Source organism: Cibotium barometz, chromosome 53 (genome assembly GCF_041138505.1).
Source record: "Cibotium barometz isolate CiBa-2024 chromosome 53, ASM4113850v1, whole genome shotgun sequence".
NCBI lineage: Eukaryota > Viridiplantae > Streptophyta > Polypodiopsida > Cyatheales > Cibotiaceae > Cibotium > Cibotium barometz.
In genome coordinates, this window is record NC_141098.1 from 28186242 (window position 1) to 28210753 (window position 24512).

General features: G+C 46.8%; 1 protein-coding gene across 2 annotated transcripts in view; it reads left to right on the top strand.

The window, feature by feature from the left end:
* LOC147608482 (uncharacterized) overlaps positions 1-24512 on the top strand; it is a 111354-nt gene that overhangs the window by 67057 nt on the left and 19785 nt on the right. For both annotated transcript variants that reach the window (XM_086789165.1, XM_086789164.1), the window contains one exon: positions 20607-20787. In XM_086789165.1, coding sequence (XP_086645291.1) covers positions 20607-20787 — 181 coding nt within the window. The remainder of the gene's footprint in view (positions 1-20606; positions 20788-24512) is intronic.

Sequence of the window (24512 nt, forward strand, 5' to 3'; positions counted from 1 at the left end):
TTCAGTGGACATCCCTCACTCCGCCAGATCATGGAGTCCGCAGACCAGCGCAGATTTGGCCAGTTCTTGCTAGAGACACAGCGCCACAGAGAGACACTGCTATGGACTCATACCACGGAGAGAGGTGGGCGACAGCTCCAGCTCACTGATTTTTTCCAGAGATCTATCCCAGTGCCTACCCTGACACAGGAGGGGGTTACACTTCAGCGCGCTGCAGACCTCCGAGCCAGACGGAGACCGAGAGCACCTGAGCTCCTACACTAGCCTGTGGTCTGGGTATGAGGGTTGGATCGGCCCTCCGAGTGCTAGTATGGAAGAAGTCGATGAGAGCTCTCTTTGCTGGTCCTCGAGCAAGTACAGCTGATCTGGATCTCACTAAGGACTCCCTGTGTCTACGGAGCTCTAGAAGAAAAAGTCCCAGGCATCTCTGATCCGGGAAGTCCATGATCCTCGACGAAAGTGGTCCGAACCTAGCTCGGAAGAGGCAGTGGAACCTCCCTCGAATCTCATAGTATACAGGGCATCGGCATATGTAATGATCCTCTGTCTCGGGCTCTGTGTGACAGAGCTAGCATATCATGTCCTCTGGTGCGGCCGCCCTAGGCCAATATCTGGTAGTCTCCACTCTCAGCGGCTGGGACGAGGTGCGGATCTGGCCGATCGCACATCTCACCCCAAAGGATAGGTGTGTGTCCATGTAGCGTGGGCGGATGATGAACCCATCCGCTATCAAGCATAGGAGGTGATCTTTGTAGAAGGCCATCTTCGTCCCCAGTGGACGACTAGGTGAACTCCATGTCCTCTGAGTATCCAGTTTGACAATGTCCTTCCTGATAACCCTTTTCCACTTTGTGCGGCTGAGAGAAAATGACAGGGCCTCTATGCTGTACTGGAACGGGGGGAGTGCCTCCATCTGCATACCGTGCATGCCAAACCAAGTGCCTACCTATGCATACTAGCACTCTGTATCTCCGTCAAGTGTCAATTGTCTCGAGGACTCTAGGGCTAGCTAGGGGTATCTATCAAGTGGAAGCTCCCATAGCTTGTGCCAGTATGTCACTGTCTGGATAGAGCCTCTGTCACTGTCTGGATAGAGCCTTTGTCACTATCGGTGCAGCGCCCATCTCTGCCCGCACAATCTCATGTGGCACTGATGGCTTACTCCTAATCATGCGTGAGATCATCCTCACTAGGGGCCTCTCCATCGGCCTCCACCCATCATATACCTCCTCTGTATCTGTCTCGGCCGGCTCTCTTCTCTGTCTCCTCCTGTGGTATAAGCTAGGACCCCAAATGGGGGCACCCTACAGTAGTGCAGGTGTAACTAGAGTATCAAATAGCCAAAGCTTCATCCTCGGCTCCTGAAATTGTATCTGTGAGCATTGCCTCTCTAGCGAGCCAAGGGCTGCATATCCCCTCATCAATCTAGCTTTGGCCGCCTTCTGCATCGAGAACTAAGGGGAGAGAGAGAGAGAGAGACACGTGCGCGCACGCACGCGCGCACACACAGATTAACATCTTCAAAAGACGCGGAGGGTCTATGAGACCAAAAAATATCCATGATGAAACTGAACCATGGAAAAGTTAAAAACTATACAAAACTAGATACATATGCTAAAGTGTCCATGTGATGCTACATGATGCCAATGTGCAGTCATATAGTGATACCATCCTCCTCTAGAAATAGAATTCAAGGCAGCCATATCATCTACCTATGAGACCAAAGTATCTCATCATGGAACATAAAATAAAAACAAAACAAAACTATCTCACTGGAGTGATACAAAACTGTCCATGAGAATCTCATCATGGAATACCACGAATATGAAACATAAGAGGAGCATTAGCCCCCAATAGATGGTATACCACTATCCATAATATCAAGCATGGGCCTAATGAGTATGGCCGAGCGGTCTCCCTTAGCTACATGTGGAAAGGTACATTGATGGCGATGGAGCATGTCTTAGATCTAGAGTTGATGAGGGGATTGTGGCCGACATCGAAGGGGCCGGAGGCATCGGCCACGCTGGAATGCGAAGGCCCGGTCTGAGGTAGCTTGTCTTGGCGCGGTGGGTCCGGAGCAGGGGTCCACACGATCCACTGTATGGGTGTCCCCCTCCTCCTAGGTCCAGAAGAAGTTGGTGATGGTTGGCTAGCGAGAGAGGGGTGGGGGTGGCTTGGGCCGAAGCTCTCTCAAGAAAGTATCCCTGTGTGTCTGCGGAGCTCGAGCAGGAAGAGCCCTAGGCAACGTTGGTCACGGAAGTTAATGATCCTAGAGAGTGGGCTAAATCCCTCGTGGAATAGACAATGAAACCTTCCACGGATCTCATAGTATATTGGGCAACGACATATGTAATGCCCCTCTACCTCAACCTCCGTGTGGCATAATCGGCGGATCCTCTCCTCCCTCGGTCTCCGTATGAGCTCCCCGGCTTTGAAGATGCGATCGACTCTTTTTGTCTCTGAGGCGGCAGTAAGATGAAACCCGTATCTTGCCAATCGCAATCCGCATGGCATGGGAAATGTGAACACTCAAGTAGCCCGGTTGCTAGATGAATTCATCGTAGTGAGCGTGAGGAAGTGATATCTATAGAAGTGCATCTTCGGTGGGCCCAAAGGTGTGATCCATGTGTAGTGGGTGTAGAGGCTGAGAAGATATAACTGCATAATCTGGTTGGTGTCCTCATGAGAGAGAGAGTGAACCAAGTGGAAACTTAGGCATGCCATACTCCAGGGTGGCCCTTTTCTCAAGGACTCCGAGAAGGTCCGCCGGAACCCTGTTAGCCTCGTGCTCCAGGATGGTCCTCCAATGCTAGCTATCTCGAGGAGTCCGAGAAGGTTCGAGCTGGCCTCGTGCTCTAATGCCCCTCTCTCTCTCTGTCCATGAGCTGAGCTTTGTCTCTAGCATAGTCCATATAGCTTGGCCAAGGTATTGCCAATCATGATGGTCCTGTAGTTATTGGGCTCCATACTGTCCCCAGCTTTGTGTATGGGTGAGATGATGTGTGATGACCAAGTGTGGGGAAAGCATTCCGCCAGTGCTATTACACATGTAAGCCAAGAGGGGTGCAAGGGTGTTGGCTGCATGTGATAGGTGCTCCGATCTAATCCCCTCAAAATCCTGGGAGCGGCTGTGGATGGCTTTTCCACCATGGTTGATGTAAAGAAAGTGGATGTCGTGGAGCGAGGTTCAGGTGGGTGTGGGACTGGAGGCTGATTGGGAACATGGTAAAGTGAGTGTGCATAAGTGTGCCAAATGTGAGGATCTGTGATGAGTGTGGGTGGGCGTCGTTCCCTCAAGCTATGTCAAGCCTCCTCATAGTTGTCGCTCAACAAGAGTTGGTATATCTCCCAGTATTGCTTTATTACATATGCTCATTTCTTGCGGCGATGAGAGTGAGAGAGCAATTAATACTTTGAGCATCACGCTCGAGAATTTGATCGAGAAGCCACCACTGAGGTACTCCTTTGAGGACTTAACTTCCATGGGCTAAATGTTTAGGATTCACCTAATGCATACCTGACCTTCCAAATGCTTCTTAGCTACTTGTGTTTACCTTGCTTGGACTGTACACCCCTTATGCCCTTGAGAACTGCGACAATGTCCTTGTGGTGCAAGTATGATGCCTCTGGGGTGGAGGTTGGTCCTCACGCGATCAAGGTAGGGTGGGTGTGGCTACTAGTCCTTGCAAGTCTACTAGTCCGGGGTATGGAAACTTCAAATATTTTGATATATGTTACTAGGACCTAACATGCTTGTGAAGTGGCTGCACCTATGGCTCTAATACCAATGTGACATAGCGGAAGCCTACATGCCTTTAATCATGGCCCTTAAGCACCCTTAGGAACCTTAATGAATGAGAGAAGAGAGAGAGAGATTAGTTTTCAGTATATGTATTATGTGCATAAAAAAGGTTACATGCCTTCCAAAAGAGTACTAATGACTACTTATTAGCCTTATATAGGCCCTACATATCCAAGTAGGCAATAATTCGGTCTATCAACCTATTGTTGATGCCGGCAACTCAGTAAAATATGCCTTTTATGCCCTGTTTTCACACGTGTGGGTTCAGTTTGCTAACGTGGCACTCCTGTATGTTGGCCGACTATGATATGACCTGTACATGCTGTAATATTGTTGCCAAATCTGGGATTCGATATGAGGTTTAGCCATGTCCACGTGTGTGCACGTGATCGTTATTCGAACCACCTAAGAACATGTTTTTTTTTAGTGAAGATGTATTTTTATTAATAATAAGAAAAGAGTACATATAAACTGTGGGATAGTCTTCTCAAACAATCAAGAGAAGAACTACCTAAGAACATATTTTTTTAGGCCTTATCTTTTGACTAAAACTAAATAAGGGTTGTTTGCACCCGAGCATGTTCAAACCAACTAACTTCGAAATACTCAACAAACCCCCTTTCAGAGTGATGGAGGTGATTCTTGACAAACCTTCATTAGCCACACTAATATGGACTCTAAATTGCAATCACATGATACCAAAGAGCACAATGATGCCAACACTCGAACTCTCATGTTGAGCCTAATATAAGAGCTTGACGTTTCCATGTCAGTGCCGATGTAGATTTTGTTGCGGTGTAGCACCGTTGGTTGCCCAACACACTAAAGTGGTGGTTCTCCTCTGGACAGTATTGTGTTTAGGAGATCCGAGGGGTTGTAACACTTGGTATGAGAGCAACCTAACCGCAGAAGATCATACGATGCATAGGTGAAGGTCTCAGTAAGGCTTTCTATTTGCTTTTGATGGTTCCTTCCAAAGATGCGATGGCTCTTTCCCTTCTGTTTATACGGTTCCATGGGTTTCACACCCACGAAGAGCAAACACAGGTGGAGGGAGTTTACTTTCTATAAAGGGGCTATAAATGCATGTTACACTCTTGTAGCCACACATACTTGCCAAATCCTCTAGGAACATACATTACGAAGTTCACACATATAAAACCCCTCCCCCCCCCACATCCCCAATTAACCCATATATAACCCCCTCCCCCCCACATCCCCCATTGTGCAACAAATCTCTAACTGATTCTATTGAAAACACTCACCTTACAAACTAGTTGCTCTTAGGACATCCGTTATCTAGTTTTTTTTTTTTTTTTTCTAGAGCACGCTTATAATGTTGGACTCAAATTGACACCTTCATGGTTACACTCTCAATTAAGTGGAAGGACCCGAAAGTCAAGCCTCTCAAGAGTTACATCATCTATACCACCGCTACATGGATGCTTCAAGAAGGGATGATGCACAACCACATGCAGAAAGCGAGAAGAAGATCGAGCACAAGGTCAAGAAGAAGATAAGACTCTAAAGAGTACACTATGTTTTTTACGGACCTGTGACTCATGAGGGGCAAAGATGTTTACGCAAGCATAAACTTGATGCATTTAGTTGTGGAAGTTTGAAATCAAAGTTTGATGAAGACTTTTTTGAGCGATCTCATAGTAGACAATACCAGCACAATTGCTATTGAGAATTAAAAATCAAGTAGATAGTTTTTTTTTTTCAAAAAGGAGACTTCTATTAAGTATGAAAAAATTTTACAAAATGGAGATTTCACACCCAGTAAGGTGGAGATCTCAACCAATCAGGAGCCTTGTGCTGCCAATAGGGTCCCGAATGAGAGGACGTGAAAAAGATACCAATGTCCCACTCTCTCATAGACTGGCCGCGCTTCCTCTCCGCAGCCCTCGAAGATCCCTGGATTCTGGCCCAGGTAGGCATGATGGTGTGAATAATATCACTCCAAATCCCGCAAAGACACTGAGAAACAAGAACGGGAGTACCCTCAATGGCCTCAGTGCATCTAGCCTTCCAGATATTCCAGGCTGAGATGCTAGCAATAATCTCCCAACAGCTGTCTAACCTCTGTGCCAGAGGGACAAAGAGAGAAAGTGGCAAATCTTGAAGACAACACTGCCGAAGCAACTCCTTGCCTAACCATAATGGCCAAGCTCCTGTCAGAGTCCCCTCGAATCTCAGCGGAGGCCCAGACTCTGTCAACCAAATGATAGAACCAAAAGAAATGATAGTATCCCTCTTAATCCTACCAAAGAGGTGTGCAATCGCAGACCAAACCCTCTGTGCTTCCCTGCATTCCCATAAACAATGGTAAACTAACTCCGAAACTCCTGCACATCTAGGGCATGCTGGGCAAGCACCAATAATAGACCTCTACTGATTGGTGGCCAGACCACCATGAAGAGAAACCCAAATAAAGGAGGAAATCTGTGGCTTCCTATAAGAATGCCACAATCTCCGCCAAAAAACCCTTTGAAGGTCAGTCGAAATGCCGTAAGATTCCCAATGGGGTCTAAGAGTAGGGACACTCTGAATGTGTCCCAAGATAAGATGTCTGGCATTCCGCACCGTATAACTGAAAAAAGGCATGCTTTTCAAAGGGTTACAAGCATCCTTCCACTCCCACTCACTGGGGTCCCAATGCAAATGTCTGATAGGGTAGCCACCATACAACCAAAGGCTAGCACTCTCTGTGATCATCCCTTGGGGGGGGGTCAACAAAGACGTGCTTTCCTAACTTGCCAACAACTCTGACTGGACGAATATGGGGCCCTCAATAAGGTCATGCACGTCACATCTCTCCAGCTGCCAACCATCCTGTATAGAAAAAAAGACCGGAACATCATCCTCCCTAGGCAAGGGGAGACCCATAACCTGAAGAGGAACACCTGTCCCAGAAAAAACCCCAAACCAAGAATGATGACGGCCTTCCAAGAAAGATCCAGTAATCCAGTGGTTGGGAATGGCTGCATCAATTTGTGCAATCCTCTGGCTAGAGTCTCTCAAATGTTGGGTGAAATCCAATCTCTGTACCTCGCTCTGAAACCTCTTCCAAGCCAGCACTGTGGGGCATAGGGTCTCCCAGCTAGCCCAAAGAATATGCATAGCTGCCCCAAGAGGCCTACCATGCACATCTAAGATCAAATCATTCCACAGAATGGGTTGCCGGTTAACTTCCTCCGCTAAACGTGGGGGGATGTGTACCAAAAAACTCCTCAGGCAGTCCCAGGCCCATAGGAGGGACCTAACCAGGGGGGATGAAGGGGAGCAGTGAACTGCATCCGAAAAAATAAAGTGTGAGCTGAGAGTCCAGTCACCTCCGCGAATAGAAACACACTTCGTGATCTGCTACATGAGAAAGTCCTTCCACGGCTCAGTGCCTGGAAGAAAGCCCCTAAGAACCAGCTTACAAAGCAAAGCCTTGCATTGCACCTCAGGGTCAATGATATTCAATCCCCCTTCTTGCTTAGGCCTGATAATGGTTTCCCAAGCAACTCTAGCCCTGGTGTGTGCATTTCCATCAAGCCCTGACCAAAGAAAGTTCCGAATAAGGCGACGAAGCTGGCCAATGCAGCCCTTATGAAAAATCCAGCATGAAGCGATAAACCAAGTCGTGGCTAGCAAAACTTGGTTAACCACCAAAACTCTAGAGGCCAAGTCGAGCTTCCTCCTACTCCAGTGATGAAGTTTGCTTTTAATGCTTAAGAGCACTGGAGCAAACTGTTGTGCAGGGGAGATGTCAATGCCCACCTTACAACCAAGGTATCTGGCAGAGCATCCTCTCTCAATCCAAGTAAAACCAACATCTGTACCCCAATCTGCTAGAGGAGAATCACTGATCCAAAAACCAACTGACTTATGCCAATTGATAGTAGCTCCTGCTGCCAAACAAAAGGCCTCCAAGGCTGTCCGGAAAGAACATAAACAAGCATGTGAAGCCTCAAGGAACAACGCCATATCATCTGCTAACTCAGAGTCCAAAAACTCTTCCTCCGTGCATAAAGGAAGCCTGAGACCCACAACACTAGGGGCAGCTCGAAGAAACCTGCTCATAGCCTTAGCTACAATGAGGTATAGTAAAGGGGCGAGGGGACAGCCCTGCCTCACTGAACAGGAAATCTGAAAATGCTCACCGCGCCCCCCATAGGCTAAAACAGTGCTATGAGCCTCCCTGTATAGGCAAGACACCCCTCTGATCCAGTTTTGGGAAAACCCCATGTGTGCCATAGTGCCCTCCAAAAAATCCCAATCCACTCTATCATAAGCTTTTTCAACATCAAGCAAAAGAATGGCAAGAGGCTGCTGACTAGACTTTGCCCACTCGACAACTTCCCCCCAGAAAGAAAAAATGTCATCAAATATACTCCTTGGAGGAAACCATTTTGGGTATCATGGACAGTCCTTTGGAGAATCGGCTGCAACCTTATACTCAAGGCTTTAGCTAAGATTTTGTATGCAGATCCAAGGAGGGTGATGGGCCTCCATTGCTTGATGTCAGTCTTGTCCCCACTCTTGGGGATAAGGTGAATCAGCCCCTCCGTGAGGTATGGAGGCAACATACCCGACAACCACATTTCCTGAAGGGCAACAGTGATAGCATCTCCAATATGATCCCAAAAAAGAATAAAGGAGGCTGGAGAAAGACCATCATCCCCTGGGCATGAACCACTGGAAAGAGCATGCAATGCGTGAAGGAATTAATCGTTCGAGAAAGGGGCATCCACCAGGGAAGAACACATAGCATTTGTAATGAGCCTGGGCATGCACTCCCAAACTTTTTGCCGTGCCACATCTCTCTAAGGAGAGGGCACCTCTATAGTCAACAAAGACCGATATAATTCTGAAGCAATACCCCTTACCTTTTTAGGCTCAATCTAAACCTCACCCTGTGAATCATGCAAGTACCTCACAGAATCCCTGCTATGGGAAGGCCTGTGCGCTGAAAAAAACTCTTTGTTGCATCTGCCACCCATCTGAGTCCAAAAGGCCTCGTTCGCATGAAAGGCGAACTCAGCCCTCCTGTCCATGGCTAACTGGAGCTCTGCTCTAACTATGGTCAAAAGGTCTGTAATCCAAGTCGCATGTGGATGCTTTTCATGTTCACTCTGAAGAGCAGCAATCCTACGCCTAATAGCTCTCTCCTTGTCCAGAGCCTCCTTCTTCTTAGACAAGGCAGTGCTATGATAATGATGGCTGGTCCTCTCAAGAGCTAGCGCAATATTATGACGAGGATCACGACCGTCACAATATCTCCATATCTCTCTGATCTCAAGGGAAATGTCAGCATCAAGATAAAGAGAGTCAGGGATACGGAAACGGGGAGAGGCCGAGCGAGCCCCACGCTCCCTGAGACAAAAAACGACGGGGCAATGATCGGATTTGGTGGTGCCAGGCATAATAGCAATGGTGCCTCCTCTGTCCAAGGACCAATCATCCACAAAAAACCTCGCCAAACGTGCAAAGATGCTCTCATCCCCGCTTCTGCGGTTATGCCAAGAGAAAGATAAGGAATTTGGCCTTCTCTGGAAATCATCCTCAGTCCAGCAATCCCTGCCAAAAAAGGAAAGTGTGAACCTCTCCCATGAGGTTCGCTCCAAAGGGTGTAAACCCCCTTCGCGTCCACCCTTCTTGTCAGAAGGTTGCTCAACCATATTAAAATCTCCTCCCACTATCCAATGATCAACCTGGGGAATGACATTTGTAATGGTGTCCCAAAAGGCCACCCTTTCACCTCTCACGTTAGGTGCATAGATATTCAAGATTCCCAATTTCTGACCCTCATGCATGATCAAGATCCACTGCGCTCTAGCAGGGATGATAACACTGTGCCCAATAACATGAGGTATAATAGATGCTGCCACTGAAATACAAACACCCCCTCTAGTCCCAACTGCCGAGGACCAAAAGGTGTGGCCAGAAAGCATCTTACTAGTTTTGCCACACTGAGATCTGTCCAATTTGTGTTTCTGCAACAAAAGCACATCCATAGACCCTCCTGAAACAGCAGGGTGAAGCTGGTCCTTCAGAAGGCGCTTCCTACCACAGGTGGAAAGCCCTCCAAGGCCCTGAACATTCCATGAGACGATTCTCATGGAAGAGAAGAGGGTTTGACCCCCGATCTAAGAAGACGATGGGCAGCCTGAGGACGCCTCTCATAATGCTGGAGGACGGGAAAATCCACGGGGCAAAGTCCACTGACATGCCCTTGTCCGAGGCCCTGCACAGTACCTGCATATGTATGAGAAACCTGTTCGCCCCCTGCGGGGCATCAAGGGCACTGGCAGCATGCTGAAAATCCTGCAATACATGATCCCCAGTGTGCTAAACATCCTGCATATCGCCCCCTCCAAGTAGAGAGGACTCAACAAAATCATCCTGATCTGAGATATCATCTCTCTGCAAAGATGCATCAGCTGACACATCCCTCTGACCATAAACATCATCTATCTGTACATGATCCGAGGAGGCCTTCCCATCAATAATCGCACCAGGGGGGCGGGCGTGAGAGACAGCTCGCCACACCTGGCGGACTGAAGGACGGAAAGGAACCAAGGGAGGTGGCGCCTGAGAAGCACGCTTACGAGGCCTCCTGCGACCTCGAGCAAAGTGACCCTGTTGGTGACAAACCCGGCGCTGATCGGGTTTACCTGCAATCTCCATATGTTGCTTCAAAGGGCCACAAGGGCCCGGAAGCAAAACATAGTCCTCAAAGAGCTCAATGTCACGGGCAAGAACCATGACCCTGGGGACAGCATCCGCCGAGGCAATGACCACCTGGGCAGAAGATGTCGGCAAGGCGTGAAGTGGGGGCACTTGAAGAACCAGCCCAAAGGCAGACCTGATGGCCTCTAACATAGGCCAATATGCGCAACGAAGACCTGGGAATCTGAGAGTAATCGGGAAACCGTTCCGGTCTTCCTCAACAGGGTCAAAATAGCTGGAGTAGGGAAGAAAGAATATCTTCCTCGGGCCCAATGGCAAAGGGCTTCCCTTCAAAACCTCTGAGGCTGCGTCCTCAGAATCAAAATCCACTTGGAAGAAACCTCTTCCAAGCAACCTGACATCTCGAAAAGTGTAGAGCGAGTTCGGAGGGCAGAGCCGCCAGGACCCAATCCCGAGCCTGGAGACGGGACGGGTGAGATCCAAAGATTCTGGCAATGAGGGTCGTTTTGGAGTCTTTCTCTATTTCGGCGTAGAGGACCGCAAGCTCGGCTTCGGGAAAAACAATGGTTCGCCCGGCCGAGGGAGAATGATTAGCCATGATGCTAATTGAAGAAAAAGGCCGACCTGAACCCGGATGAGGAGCAATCCGAACCAAGGGAAAGAGGTAGGCAAGGAGGCGGAGGAAAGGAAGGGAGGGTGGAAAAGGGAAAAGCAAAAAGGAAAGGGAAGCAAGGGGGAGATGGCTGGACGCAAAGGCGAAGAAGGGTGGGGGAAGAGCAGCACAACAGGGCTGCGCAAAGGGAAGAGGCGGAGGAAGGAGGGGAGGCGGGGAGAGGAGGGGAGGCGAAACAGCGCAAACTGGAGGGCGAAGAAGGGCGGGCAGAGGCAGGGGCGAATAGTATGAGGCGAAGAAGGGCGGGCAGAGGCAGGGGCGAATGGCCATGGAGGAAGGATGGGAGGTGGAGTGTGGATGGGGGCGAACCAGGCACAGAGGCGGAGGGGCGCAGCGATGGAGGAAGGAAGGGAGGCGGAGGAAGGAGGGGACGAAGCAGCCACAGAGGTGGAGGGGCGCAGGTCAGGGTTCGGGAAGCTAGGCGGTCCTCAAATCTTCATTTTTTGGGAGTAAATAGTTTTTCTCTCGTATGTGAATCACTTGTGAAAATTTTGAGAGAGGCTCCTAACACTTGTAAAAAGGTATGCCACACTTTCTTTTAAAATGTGATACTGGAAGCTGATTTTTTGATAGCTTCTTGAGTTGTACTTAGCTAAACAACATGGACCAGGATTCTCTTTGACTACTCAAATTCATAGTAGACCGATTTGAAGAACTAGATCTCGTAGATAGATTTGAAGGATTAGATCCGGATCATGTAGGGGTGATTTGAGAGAGGAACCCAAGAGTAGTTGATCTCTTGGGACGCTTAGATGGAGATACGCACCTTGGAGACATATACCTTGGTGTCCCATCTCATACGCGATATCTGACACATTATTGTTCGGGATATTTGAGTGGGTCCAGTTGTAGAAGGGTGTTTTCCTTCTAGGAAACAACCCTGATCTATAGAGAAGAATTTGTTGTAGAGACCATTGACTTGAGGGACCAGAGAGACTTCTTTGGCTAGTCTTGCCAAGGTAACCTTGAGTTTGTTTAGATGAACTCTTGGATGTGGATGTACTTTGGTGTTTATTCCATGACCCCTTTGCTACCAAAGTAGGAACCCACATCTTTTGTGGGGATCCTAGTGATTGCACGCTACCTGGTGTGAACCAGCAGAGGATGCAAAGGATCAAAATAATGACTTTGATAGTGCTATGTATACTATGCACTCATCAAATTTTATTTTGCCCGCACAGTTGCCATGATTAATAGTTCCTTCGTGCATCCAAGAATAACATTAATTAGTCTTGAATAGATAGACACCAATCGGGAAGCTTCGACGAGGGAATTTCATCAGGCATTTTCTTCGATTGCAATCCATGTGTGTCACAACCAAGTGCTAGTGACCAAATTTGTGACTACTTGTAGTTACTTATTACTTTCTTGTATGATCATTGATCTTGTGCTATTTTGAGTTCCCAACAGTAACCTTAGATCGTGTATTTCATCAGGCACATTTCTTGGATGTAGTGCACAAGATTTTAGGGAAGTTTTATTCAGTCATCTTTTTTTTTCAAAAAGGAGACTTCTATTAAGTATAAAAAATTTTACAAAATGGAGATTTCAAACCAAGCAAGGTGGAGAACTCAACCAATCAGGAGCCCTGTGCTGCCAATAGGGTCCCGAATGAGAGGACGTGAAAAAGATACCAATGTCCCACTCTCTCATAAACTGGTCGCGCTTCCTCTCCATAGCCCTCGAAGATCCCTGGATTCTGGCCCAGGTAGCCATGATAATATCACTCCAAATCCTGCAAAGACACTGAGAAACAAGAACGGGAGTAGCCTCAATGGCCTCAGTGCATCTAGCCTTCCAGATATTCCAAGCTGCGATGCTAGCAATAATCTCCCAAGAACTGTCTAACCTCTATGCCGGAGGGACAAAGTGTGAAAGTGGCAAATCCTGAAGACAACAGTGCCGAGCAACTCCTTGCCTAACCATATTCCAAGCTGAGATGCTAGCAATAATCTCCCAAGAACTGTCTAACCTCTATGCTGGAGGGACAAAGTGTGAAAGTGGCAAATCCTGAAGACAACAGTGCCGAGCAACTCCTTGCCTAACCATAATGGCCAAGCTCCTGTCAGTCCCCTCGAACCTCAATTGAGGCCTAGACTATGTCAACCAAATGATAGAACCAAAAGAAATGATAGCATCCCTCTTAATCCTACCAAAGAGGTGTACAATCCCAGACCAAACCCTCTGTGCTTCCCTGCATTCCCATAAACAATGGTAAACTGACTTCGAAACTCCTGCACATCTAGGGCATGCTAGGCAAGCACCAATAACAGACCTCCACTGATTGGTGACCAGACCACCATGAAGGGAAACCCAGATAAAGGAGGAAATCTGTGGCTTCCTACGAGAATGCCACAATCTCTGCCAAAATACCCTCTAAATGTCAATCGAAATGCCGTAAGACTCCCAATGGGGTCTAAGAGTGGGGACACTCTGAATGTGTCCCAAGATAAGATGTCTGGCATTCTATACCGTATAACTGAAAAAAGGCATGCTTTTCAAAGGGTTACAAGCATCCTTCCACTCCCACTCACTGGGGTCCCAATGCAAATGTCTGATAGGGCAGCCACCATACAGCCCAAGGCTAACACTCTCTGTGATCATCCGTGGGGGGGGGGGGGGGGGGGGGGGGGGGGTCTCAACAAAGACGTGCTTCCTTAACCTACCAACAACTCTGACTGGACGAATTTGGGGGCCCTCAATAAGGTCCTGCACATCACATCTCTCTAGCGGCCATCCATCTTGTACAGAAAAAAAGACCGGTACATCATCCTCCCTAGGCATACAGAAGGAGCTAGATCTCTCATTTCTTTTGGCAATTTTACATAGTGGTCTCCCGACCAATCAGTGGAGATCGGTTTTTGGTGTAGCACCTACCTGCCGTAGATGTGTGGCAGATTCTGAGACTGTACAACGTTGTTTATGGGGATGCAACATTGCACAACAGATTTGGGTTTCTATAGCCCAACTTATGGGCAAATTGAGTGGCCGCGCCATGCACGTGACTTGGGGGACAGTTGCTTGGTTCTCCCAATCTAGCCCATAGCTTTTTTTACGAGGGCAGTGGTACAAACTCTGCTATTTTCATTCGTAGAAGTATTGCCGAGCATGGTTTATTGCAGGATGTCCGTCACTTTGATTATACACACCTCAAACAGAGGATTGACACTAGTTGGGAGATTGTTGCTAGTATTATTACATGGCAGATCTCGAGAGCTAGATGTACGGAGGCTATTGAGGGTGTCAAGATTTTTGGGTCTCAGTGCATTAGTACTACATGGGGTGACATCATCCATACTCTCATGGCTACTTAGGCTCATATTCAGGGGCCCTCTCGTTCTGTGCACGCTAAGCGCGTTATATTTATGAGGGAGTGGGACCATGGCATTTTCTTTTTCTCTAGTCCCACAAGTCTCTCATGGCATCATGATGCTCCTCATAGTTGTCACGGTACGAAAAGACGATACGGTACGGTACGATACCGTACGGGAATATTCGGTACGATATGAAATTTTGGGATACGGTACGATAAAATACGGTTTTTATTTTTTACACTTACAAGCTATGGAGCTTCAAGCTTGAATGTGAGGGAAGGTTGGGAGGGGAGGAGTCTACAGTGCTTGAGAAACCAGTACATGGATATGTGTCTCTCCCGGTTGGATCTCCCGATTGTCTCCAAAAAAGAACCTGGATGGGTAATGCAATACCAAAGGTCTCCCAGTGTAGCGTTTATGACTAAGGGACCGTCCTTGCACAAATACGAGGAGTGCATCTAGGGTGATAAGTTTAGGGACTCCTCTCTAGATCAAAATGGCCATGTCCAAATGTTCTCCCTTGTGCATAACTTGAGAATCTAATTGTCTAGCCTACCTATACCAGGGATCCCCAAGTGATGTAGCAAGATTCTCTCATCCTACCAATCAAGTGTACACTACCAGTCTACCTCGCCAGATTTTTTAGGTCTCTCCACAACCCCATATGGAATACTGAGTGGACACGAAAGTTACGAAGTATTGCGAGCATTTGGGATCTTCGTAAAGCAGGGTTTCTATTTTTTTTAAGCATTTGGAAAAAAAATTTCAAGGGAAAAAATTTTTTTGGGGGGGGGGGGGGGGGGGGGGAAAACCTAACTCGTACCGTACGATATCGTACGAGTTCGTACGGTATCGTACCGTACGACTCGTACGTACGAATAGGTTCGTACGCGTACGAGAAACAACTATGATGCTCCTCAATGGTTGAAATCACCTTACATATTGGGGTGATTCTATTCTTTTCCGGCTTACAGCCGTGACTTTTGTATGTCTTTTTCATACTTAATAGAAGTCTCTTTCTTGCAAAAAATAAAAAAAATCTACACATTCCCAAAAGTATCACTTTCTGGAAAGCAGCCAATCTACGTCTAATAACCCTTTCTAAATCCAGGGCCTCTTGCCTCTTAGACAAGATACACGTGTGATAAAACTCACTAATATCACAAAGAGCAGAGGCCAAACTTTGCAAGGCCTACGAGATATCATGAGATCTCCAAATACCAAGCATGCGACGTGATAGCTCTACATCTGAAAACAAATGATCAGGGATGCGTACATGGGGTGCTGATCCATGGTGACTCAGATAGCATAAAACCCCTGGGCAATGGTCCGATTTAGAGGTGCCTGTAGCAATAAAAGTATACCCCCCCTCTGTCAAGCACCAATCAACCACATAAAATCTATCTAACCATGCATAAATACATCCTCCATCCCTTCTCCTGTTAGACGATGAATAAAGAAGAGTGGATGGTCTCCTCGAAATGTCATCAACAATCTCTGCCATGAATGGAGAGTATAAACCTCTCCCAAGACGCTCTTTCAAGAGGATTCACCAAGCCCTCATATCCACCTCTTTTATCCATTGGCATCTCCACCATGTTAAAAATCCCCAGCAATAATCTAGTGGTCGGCAAGATGCATCAGCGTAGTGAGAGGTTTCTAGAAGACAATCCTCTCACCTCTATGGTTAGGAGCATAGAGGTTGAGAATACCAATGTGTGTAGCATCCTGCATAAGGAGAATCCATTGCCCTCTCGTAGGCAAGATGACACCATGTCCAATGATACAAGGCAAGATCAAAGCTAAAACAGAGATACAGACAACCCCTTTGGTACCAATAGCTGGTGACCAAAAGGTGTGTCCCGAGAGAAGCTTGCCTGATCTCCTACACTGGCTAGCATCCAATTTATGCTCTTGCAAGGGCAATACATCCATAGGTCCACAATGAAGCTGAGTTTTGAAAAGTTGTTTCCGCCGATGCGGAAAAAATCCCCCAAAACCCTGAATGTTCCAAGAGACAATACTCATAAGGACTCAGAGTAGGAACGACCAGATCTTGTGGGGTAGACGAGGGACCCTCTTTAGAGACGGAAGTACGTCTTGCATAGGTAAAGGAGGGAAAATCTGACGATGTAAACCTTACCTCTCCTTCCCACTCCGGGGAAAATCCAAGGCTAGTCCTCAAAACTGGAGAGGTACCATGACAATGTGATTGTGCAACATTATCCTCAAGGGTTACAATCATCCTATAACTGTAATGCAGCATCCTTTTGTGAGGGATCCAAATCATGTGTCTGCAGAGCCTCATCCTCCAAAGAAGGATCAACATCCTGTGAGGCAAAAGCTGCATAAGGGTTGAGGGGTGCGGGTGAAGGGGTAGGTACGGGGGTATGAGGGTGCCTGCCATCCCTGACCACAACCCAATGCTGTGTGGTTTGCTCTGGCATAGGATGAACTGGAGTCTGGGCAACTGTAGAAGGCATCTGATGGGTGGGACCACGCCACCTCCTAGCATGGCCCCTCGATCTAGGACAATCTCTAGCAATGTGGCCCTGTCGACGACAAATCCGGCACTGGTCAAGTCTGCCTGCAATCTCCATCCTCTGGCTGAAATGAGAGCCATCAGGTCTCTGAAAAATAATATGGTCGTCAGAAATCAGTGGATTAGGAACAAGCACAAGGACCCGGGGTACACCATCAAAAGTGGTGGTAACAGTCGCGCATGCTGAGGCGGGAGAGCCTGGAAGGGTCGGTACCTATAGAATCTGGCTAGATGATGCCCCTATGGAAGCTAAAAGCTTCCAATAGGACCGAGGAAGAGCATGGAACCGTAGTGAGACCGGGGTTAGGCGCTAGTCCTCCGCCATTGGATCAAAGGCCACCTGGTACTGAAAAAAGAAAATCTTCGTGGGGCCAAGAGGGAAGGGGCGGCCAGCCAAAACCTGAGAAGTAGCTTCTGGAGAATGAAAGTCCACCTTGAAGAAGCCTTGACAAGGCAAACGAGTGTCCTGGAAGTGCACAATTAGCTCTGAAGGGAGAGCTACTAGAAGCCATTCACGGGCCGACGAACGAGAGGGATGGGAACCATAAACTCTCGCAACAAGGGTGGTCTGGACGTCAATGTCAATATTGTGCTGAAGAGAGGCGAGCTCGTCTTGCGAAAAATTAATGATTCTCCTGGCCGGTGGGGTGGACGAAAGATTGGTTGTGGCAGAAGCCATAGCGCCAATCGACAGTGGGCGGGGACTTGAATCCAAATAAAAGATTGCTGCTAAATGAAAGAGGTGGCAGAGGGGAAGAGGCAGCTGAGAGCAAGGAAGCGGCGGGGGCAGAAGTAGGCGGGAGCAGCACGGCGAATGCATGCGGGGGACAGCAAGGGCGGGAGAAGAAGGGGGGCAGCCGTAGAGCAGGAGGGACAGAGACGGCAAAGAAAAAAACCGGAGAAGAGTGGGGGGCAGTGGGAGAAGAAGCGGCAGAGTCGGAGGCAGAAAAAGGGGGTGGAGTGGGAGCAGAGGGAGCTGAAGTGAGAGAAGAGGGGGGGCAGCAGGAGCACAATTGGGGGCAGCGAGAGCAGAGGCAAGGGCGGAACCAAAAGGGGGGCAGCGGAAGCACAATGGGCAGAGGCGGAAGAATAAGGGCGGAATGTGCAGATTTGGGTTCTATAGAGTAGAGATCCCTTTATAGACCTAGATTCCGATTTATCTTACGGAATCGGTACTAGGTTTTAGTACCAGAGATGTTTTCCGAGGGAGACATGATATGCAGATGTGTGATATACACAGCATTGATGGTATGACCAATACTTGATTTCCACATACCTTTGGCTCACATATGTACTCTAGCCCAGGATCATAGCAAATGTTGGATGGCATTTGTTTTGGAGTTCTTGCATGCTGTAATGGTAGCAAGTTTGGATGCACCTTTGTTGAATCTCAGATTTCAAGATGAGAGTGGCTATCACTTATTGCATGTAAGATGGGGCTCTTGGATAGAACTTGATTATCCGGTGATTTTATCTTCTGGCATGGGGATTGAGTTTCTTTTAGTGTGCAAATACAAAGGTGGAGGTGGGTATTATGCTTGGCTCCTTGGGAATGGAGAGGTGGCTGAGTAGGAAAAAAGGAGCTGGTGAGTAAGAGTTTTATTTTTTATTTTTTTTGGGGAGGGGGGGGGAGAAAGAAACAAAGAAAGAAAGCTGTATTAACTTCTACTAGAGGCTGAACTCGACCTATGAGACAACTCAATGTACAACTGTCAATGTCTTTTGGATGTCCAGAAAAAAAGGACAAAATGAACATGAAATAAAGTATGAAAGTACTAAGCTAGTGGGGGGGTGTGAGCACTACTACTAGATGCTCAGTATGCAACCTATATGTGTAGGGTATACAAGAATGCAATGCAGATCTGTCTAGCTCCAACCAGTACCATAATGGGGGTGTAATATGTGATACATAGGCGATGGCGAGGCAAAAATACCTCGGAGCATGATCTTCAGGTGTGAGTGTAAGTGAGCTAGCTACTCCTGGATATGGTGCTGATGTCGAGCCCGTATCTCTGTGATCTCGCTCTGATGTAGTATGGGAGTCTGGTAGCAGACGTGTGACACTCGACAGAGCCACTGAGTTATGCAGAACTCGATGCCCTAGACCCCATGGCCCTCGCCCATGGCCACACCACCACAGGAGGATCCGGGCCATCATCTCCCATTATCGCAGGACCACCTTGCACCAGCTCAGTTTTACCACCTTGAGCACCATGTCACAGCAGCCCATGAGGGATGTATTAGGGTGATATGAGAGCTCTCTGCTCATGTACCTAGATCAGATTTTATAGTTCTAGATTTTTGTTATCTTTCTTTATTACTATTTTGTACCCAGGATGATGTACCTCATGGATATGATGCAACCTTTTGGTCTCATAGGTCATTTTAACCTTTTGAAGATGTTAATAAAATTTTCTTTCTTTCTTTCTTTCTTTCTTTCTCTCTCTCTCTCTCTCTCTCTTTCTCTCATGGAGATGGCTTTGGAGAAATGTAACATTTTCCAACTTAGAGAAGCAAAAGAGCCTGTATAGAGAATTACGAATGTGGATGACTTATAACCATCTCACCTGATATCAAAATGACGTTGTGGAGAGGTTAATCGAATAAGTATGGGCATGCCATCCAATCTACTCAGTCCCCCACCAAGTCTCATTCTTGTACTCTTGATTCCCATGTGATTGTGTACGTTAATTGGTGTTTGCATCCTCCATAATTCCCCTTGGTCATTATCGAGCTCACGGACAACCTTAATTTCCCTGTTGAGCAGTGCTATAGTAAGTGCAATCTGCTTTTTCTTGTATTCTGGATACATTTTATTGACACTCGTTATCCTCGCTCGTTATCCCTTTTAGTTTCCATCCAACAAAAATGTCTAGAGCGCTGTATACTAGGAGACCAATTTTTTGAAGTAGCGGAAAGATCTCTTCCATTGTTGTCTCAAATATGAATTCTATCTGATTGAAATGCAGTTGTCTGGAGCAGAGGGCGGGTAGTACTCTCATACACTTGTGGGCTCTGGGTTTGTTTGGGTGTTATGCGTAATCATGCTCTTAATATCAGTCAATATTTTTCCTTTCTATGCTATCTTTAACATATTTATAATTCTGTTTATCTTGTTCCTATCAAGTCCCCATCTTTGAAATTCAACCACACAGGTGCAAGTACATGCCCACACGCACACCCACATGCACCACTGTTCGCCCTTCATGCAGTGCTGCCCCCCTTAGCCTTCTATCCTATCCCCACCAACCAACTCCAAATCCCCCCCCCCCGCGGTGCCCCCACGGGCCCCCGTGGTCCCCCTCTGTGAGCCACCCTGCCAAGCCCCCCAACCAAAAGAAGCACACCTGCACTTGTGTCCTTGTTGGTTGAAAAAAAAATTGAAAATTGTCCTATCCAATAGATGAAATTGTCGTTTTAAGAACAGGATTCAAGAGAACATCAAATGTACTGTTGATTGAATGGGACAAGAATAGTCTATTTCTAACATATATTAAAATATTGAACTGGAATGAGGATATCACAAAATTAAAATGTGGAAGGATTGCCTGACATATATACATACTAAAATATAGCTTTGTTTCACTTTAGGGAAAGTATGTTAACAAAGCTTTTGATGGAGACACTTGGTGGAAACAGTCTAGCACTGATGATTGCTTGCATCTCTCCCGCATCTTCGGTTGTGGAGGAAACATTGAGCACCTTATACTATGCTACTTGCACAAAGACTATCGTGAATGCACCTTCTATCAATATTGATGAGAGGGACAAGGTATTACAGCTACACAACCTTATATTGCCTATGTTGCATGTAACAATGCTACTAGATTGTGTGCAATGAATCCATAGCAATAGTCTTGTTATCAAAATGTGGTACATTATACTTTTTCAAGATGGAAATCCTTTGTCTTAGTTTGTACTTCACTTGCTTCGGCATGTAAAAAATATGTTCACAGCCTTCCAAATTAGATTTTCAAAGACAGTTCTTTTAGATGTCAATTCAATGTGTGTGCATGCATACATGTGCATATGTGTGTGTGTGTGTGTGTCATGTATATGTGAGCGTGTGTGGTGATGAGCTTGCGTCTGAAGTCTGCGCAGTGCCGCTTGCTTTCAGCCGCCCTCTGCTGCTTCTGCAGTGCCAGCAGCCATGCCCCCCTTCTTTGCTTTTGCAGCGCCGGTTATCCTCTGCCCTTAGCTGCTTCTACAGCTGCTGGTTTCCCTTTGCTGCAAAGCTTCTACAGCGCTGCCTGGTTGCAACTTGCCACCTTCTCTAGCTCCTTCACACTTTCCTTCGCTGTTTATAGTTCCTCCTGTTATCTCTCCTGTGAATCTTCTTTTTTCTTTTAGGTGTGATTGTGTGTGTGAGAGTGTGTATGTGTGTGCGCGCGGATTTTTCTCAATATCGAGCCCGCCTGGATAGATGGTATTTATTACATGCGGATCAATATGATGATTTTATATGCAAAATTTGGGTGGACCACTCACAAGTGTTATTTGATCATGTACGGGGCTATACTTCGGACTGCAATTAGATGATCGTCCTTTATACCACTGTCGTCCGCTTACCTTCGCATGATATTTTCCATAATTTGGTCAAAGAGGTCATTACACCACTTAAGTTGCAAATGTTGGAAAGTACGGATGTGGCCTGGTATCGTTTTGTTTAGAGGAACCAACTCATCATTAGAGACTATGGTCATTGGTATATGCATGAAGAAAAATAGAGAGTCCATAATGCAAAAGAAACCTGTCAAGCTCTGGCGGAGCTTGCTTACATAAGGAATCTTTCATTGTTTGAAGAAGAGTATTTATGCAATGCAAAACATTGTCTGGCTGAAAATGATAGATGTAAGCTCGAAAAAATGCAAGTCAAAGCCAGGCAATCGCTACCTGGGCTAGAATCCAAGGATCTTCGAGGGCTGTGGAGAGGAAGCGCGGCCAGTTTATGAGAGAGTGGGACATTGGTATCTTTTTCACATCCTCTCATTCGGGACCCTATTGGCAGCACAGAGCTCTGATTGGTTGAGATCTCCACCTTGCTTGGTGTGAAATCTCCATTCTGTAAAAATTTTCATACTTAATAGAAGTCTCCTTTTTGAAAAAAAAAAAAAAAAAGCCAGCCAATGGCCATTCAATGATAAGGGATGCTCTTCAAAGCATTTCTTCAAAAGGTTACATTTTGAACGCCAAAAAGACACCATTAAACACGTCAAGACGCAAACTTGGACATGTTCCAAACAACAATTGGCTGATGAGTGTGTCCCACTATGCGTATGTCTTTGCTACTACAGGGCTTGTTAATGCCCAAGTTCAGGCTGCCAGGGATCAGTTGCTTTCTCATGTTTTATTCGTAGTATCCTAGGAAGAGGCACTCTCTATGGAACAATGTTTCATGGAGGAAGAATTGCAAGAGGCAATCAAACAATTGGGCATTGGAAATCTCCAGGTTGGGATGATTTAACCGTGGAATTCTTCTTACATTTCTGGGATGATCTGAAACATGCGTTGCTTTTCATGATAAATGATGCCTGGTGTACTTGGAAAATGCCAAAATCATGGAAAAAAGGGCTTGTAAAACTTCTCCCGAAAAAAAGCGTGTGTAAGACCTTTGCTAATTGGTGGTCCGCCAGTTACTCTAACGCCGATAGTATACAAATTGGTCGCCAAAATGTTGGTCAATAGGGTAAAGGAGGTACTTTATGCAGGCTTACACGAGGCGCAATATGGTTTTGTCCCATGCAGACATAACGGATAACATTGTAAATGCTTTCATTGGGGTTGAATATGCAAAATATACAAAACAAGATGTGCTTATTTTGCAAGTGGACATAGGAAAGGCCTTTAACACAGTGCAATGGGATTTTATTGCGGCAACCATGTGCAAAATGGGATTTGGAACAATGTATCCATTATGAAAATTGAACCATGGAAATGGGAAAAAAAGGTACAAAACTAGCTACTTAAGCTAAAGTATCCACGTGATGCTACATGATGACAATGTGTGATCATAAACTGATACCATCCTCCTCCAAAATAGAACACAAAGCAGCCATAGCATTTCCTCTCTGCGATGGGAGCTCACCATATCGTCAAAGGATATCTTGGATCGGTAGCTGTTGGGTGGAGGGATGAGGCCTCTGAGGTGTGGGACGTCTGGCTCTCAGATAGTATCATGCATGTCACTAGTGACACCTCATTTATGTGGGGCCACAAGATCATGGGTCTGTGTAGGCTGTCATGGAGAGAGAGAAAGAAAGAAAGAAAGAACAAATATATTATTGTCTACAGAAGGCTAGATTGGCCTATGGGACAAATCTGTATACAACAAGTCCATGTCTTGAGTATCATGGAAAGAAAAACTAAAATGAAACGCTAATCCTAGTCATATGCAGCTCTTTATGCAATCACTATCTAGCATTCTATAGATGTACAATCATGATAGGTGGTATACTACCAATTCCACCCAGTGGAGATGGTGGGGTGTAGTACATCATACATGGGGTATCATACATGGGGTATGGGGCGAGGAGGACTCTCACATCTGTTGGGTGTTGGTGTAGCCTCTGGACTCTCTCCTCCATAGCTTTGCGGTATCGTGCCTGGATTTGGGCAGACTGGGCCTGATGGAGTAGTGGTGGTTTGCGTCGGGTAGTCGCGGACTCCTGGCAGCTCTGATCTGCGAGGCTCTCTGTAGTGTGAGCCCTCGTCGGGAGGTATATGATAAAGGGGGAGGGGGATGTGGTTCGCTGATAGGCCCGAAGAAGCTGTTGATCTGTGGCTGGGATCTCTGGCTCTGCATCTATAGAAGCCTGTCTCTATGTCGGTGTAGCTCAAGGAGGAAAAGGCCTAAGCATCTTTGATCAGGATACTCCATCACCCGGCTGAGTGAGCAAAAACCCTCTCTGATACAGGGCATCTGCATATGTAATGCTCCTCTGTCTCTACCTCTCTGTGGCACAATCTGCATACTCTGTCCTCTCTAGGGGTCCGTGCTGCTCTCTGCCTCCATCTCCACAATGTGATTATCTGACCAATAGTCACCCTCATAGCGTGAGACGTGTGTACATCCATATAGCTTGCGCGTCGGACAAATCTATCCTCTGTGAATCTAAAGAAACGATCTCTGTAGTACTGCATCTTGGTGGGAAGGGGACCGGACCAAGTCTCAAATCAAATCCTGTCTTAGAACTCTTTTCCTCTCCTCTCAGGAGAGTGTAAAGTATGGGGAGTCATCATCATATTGGAAGGACGGTAATCTATCCATGTCAAGCCCATGTGCTAAGAACCACCCATGTACTGCAACATACCATGATGGGTGATGGCCCTCTGTGGCAATACTCTTAGAACTCTATTCCTCTCCTCTCAGGATGCTTTTTGGCGGGGGCCTTTGCGTACTCATCAGGGGCCCTTACATACATATGCTCGTCGCCCTTTGGGTTCAAGTGCCCAGCAACAGACCAGGATTGAGAGGCCGGGAGGCCAACTTTCTCAGGG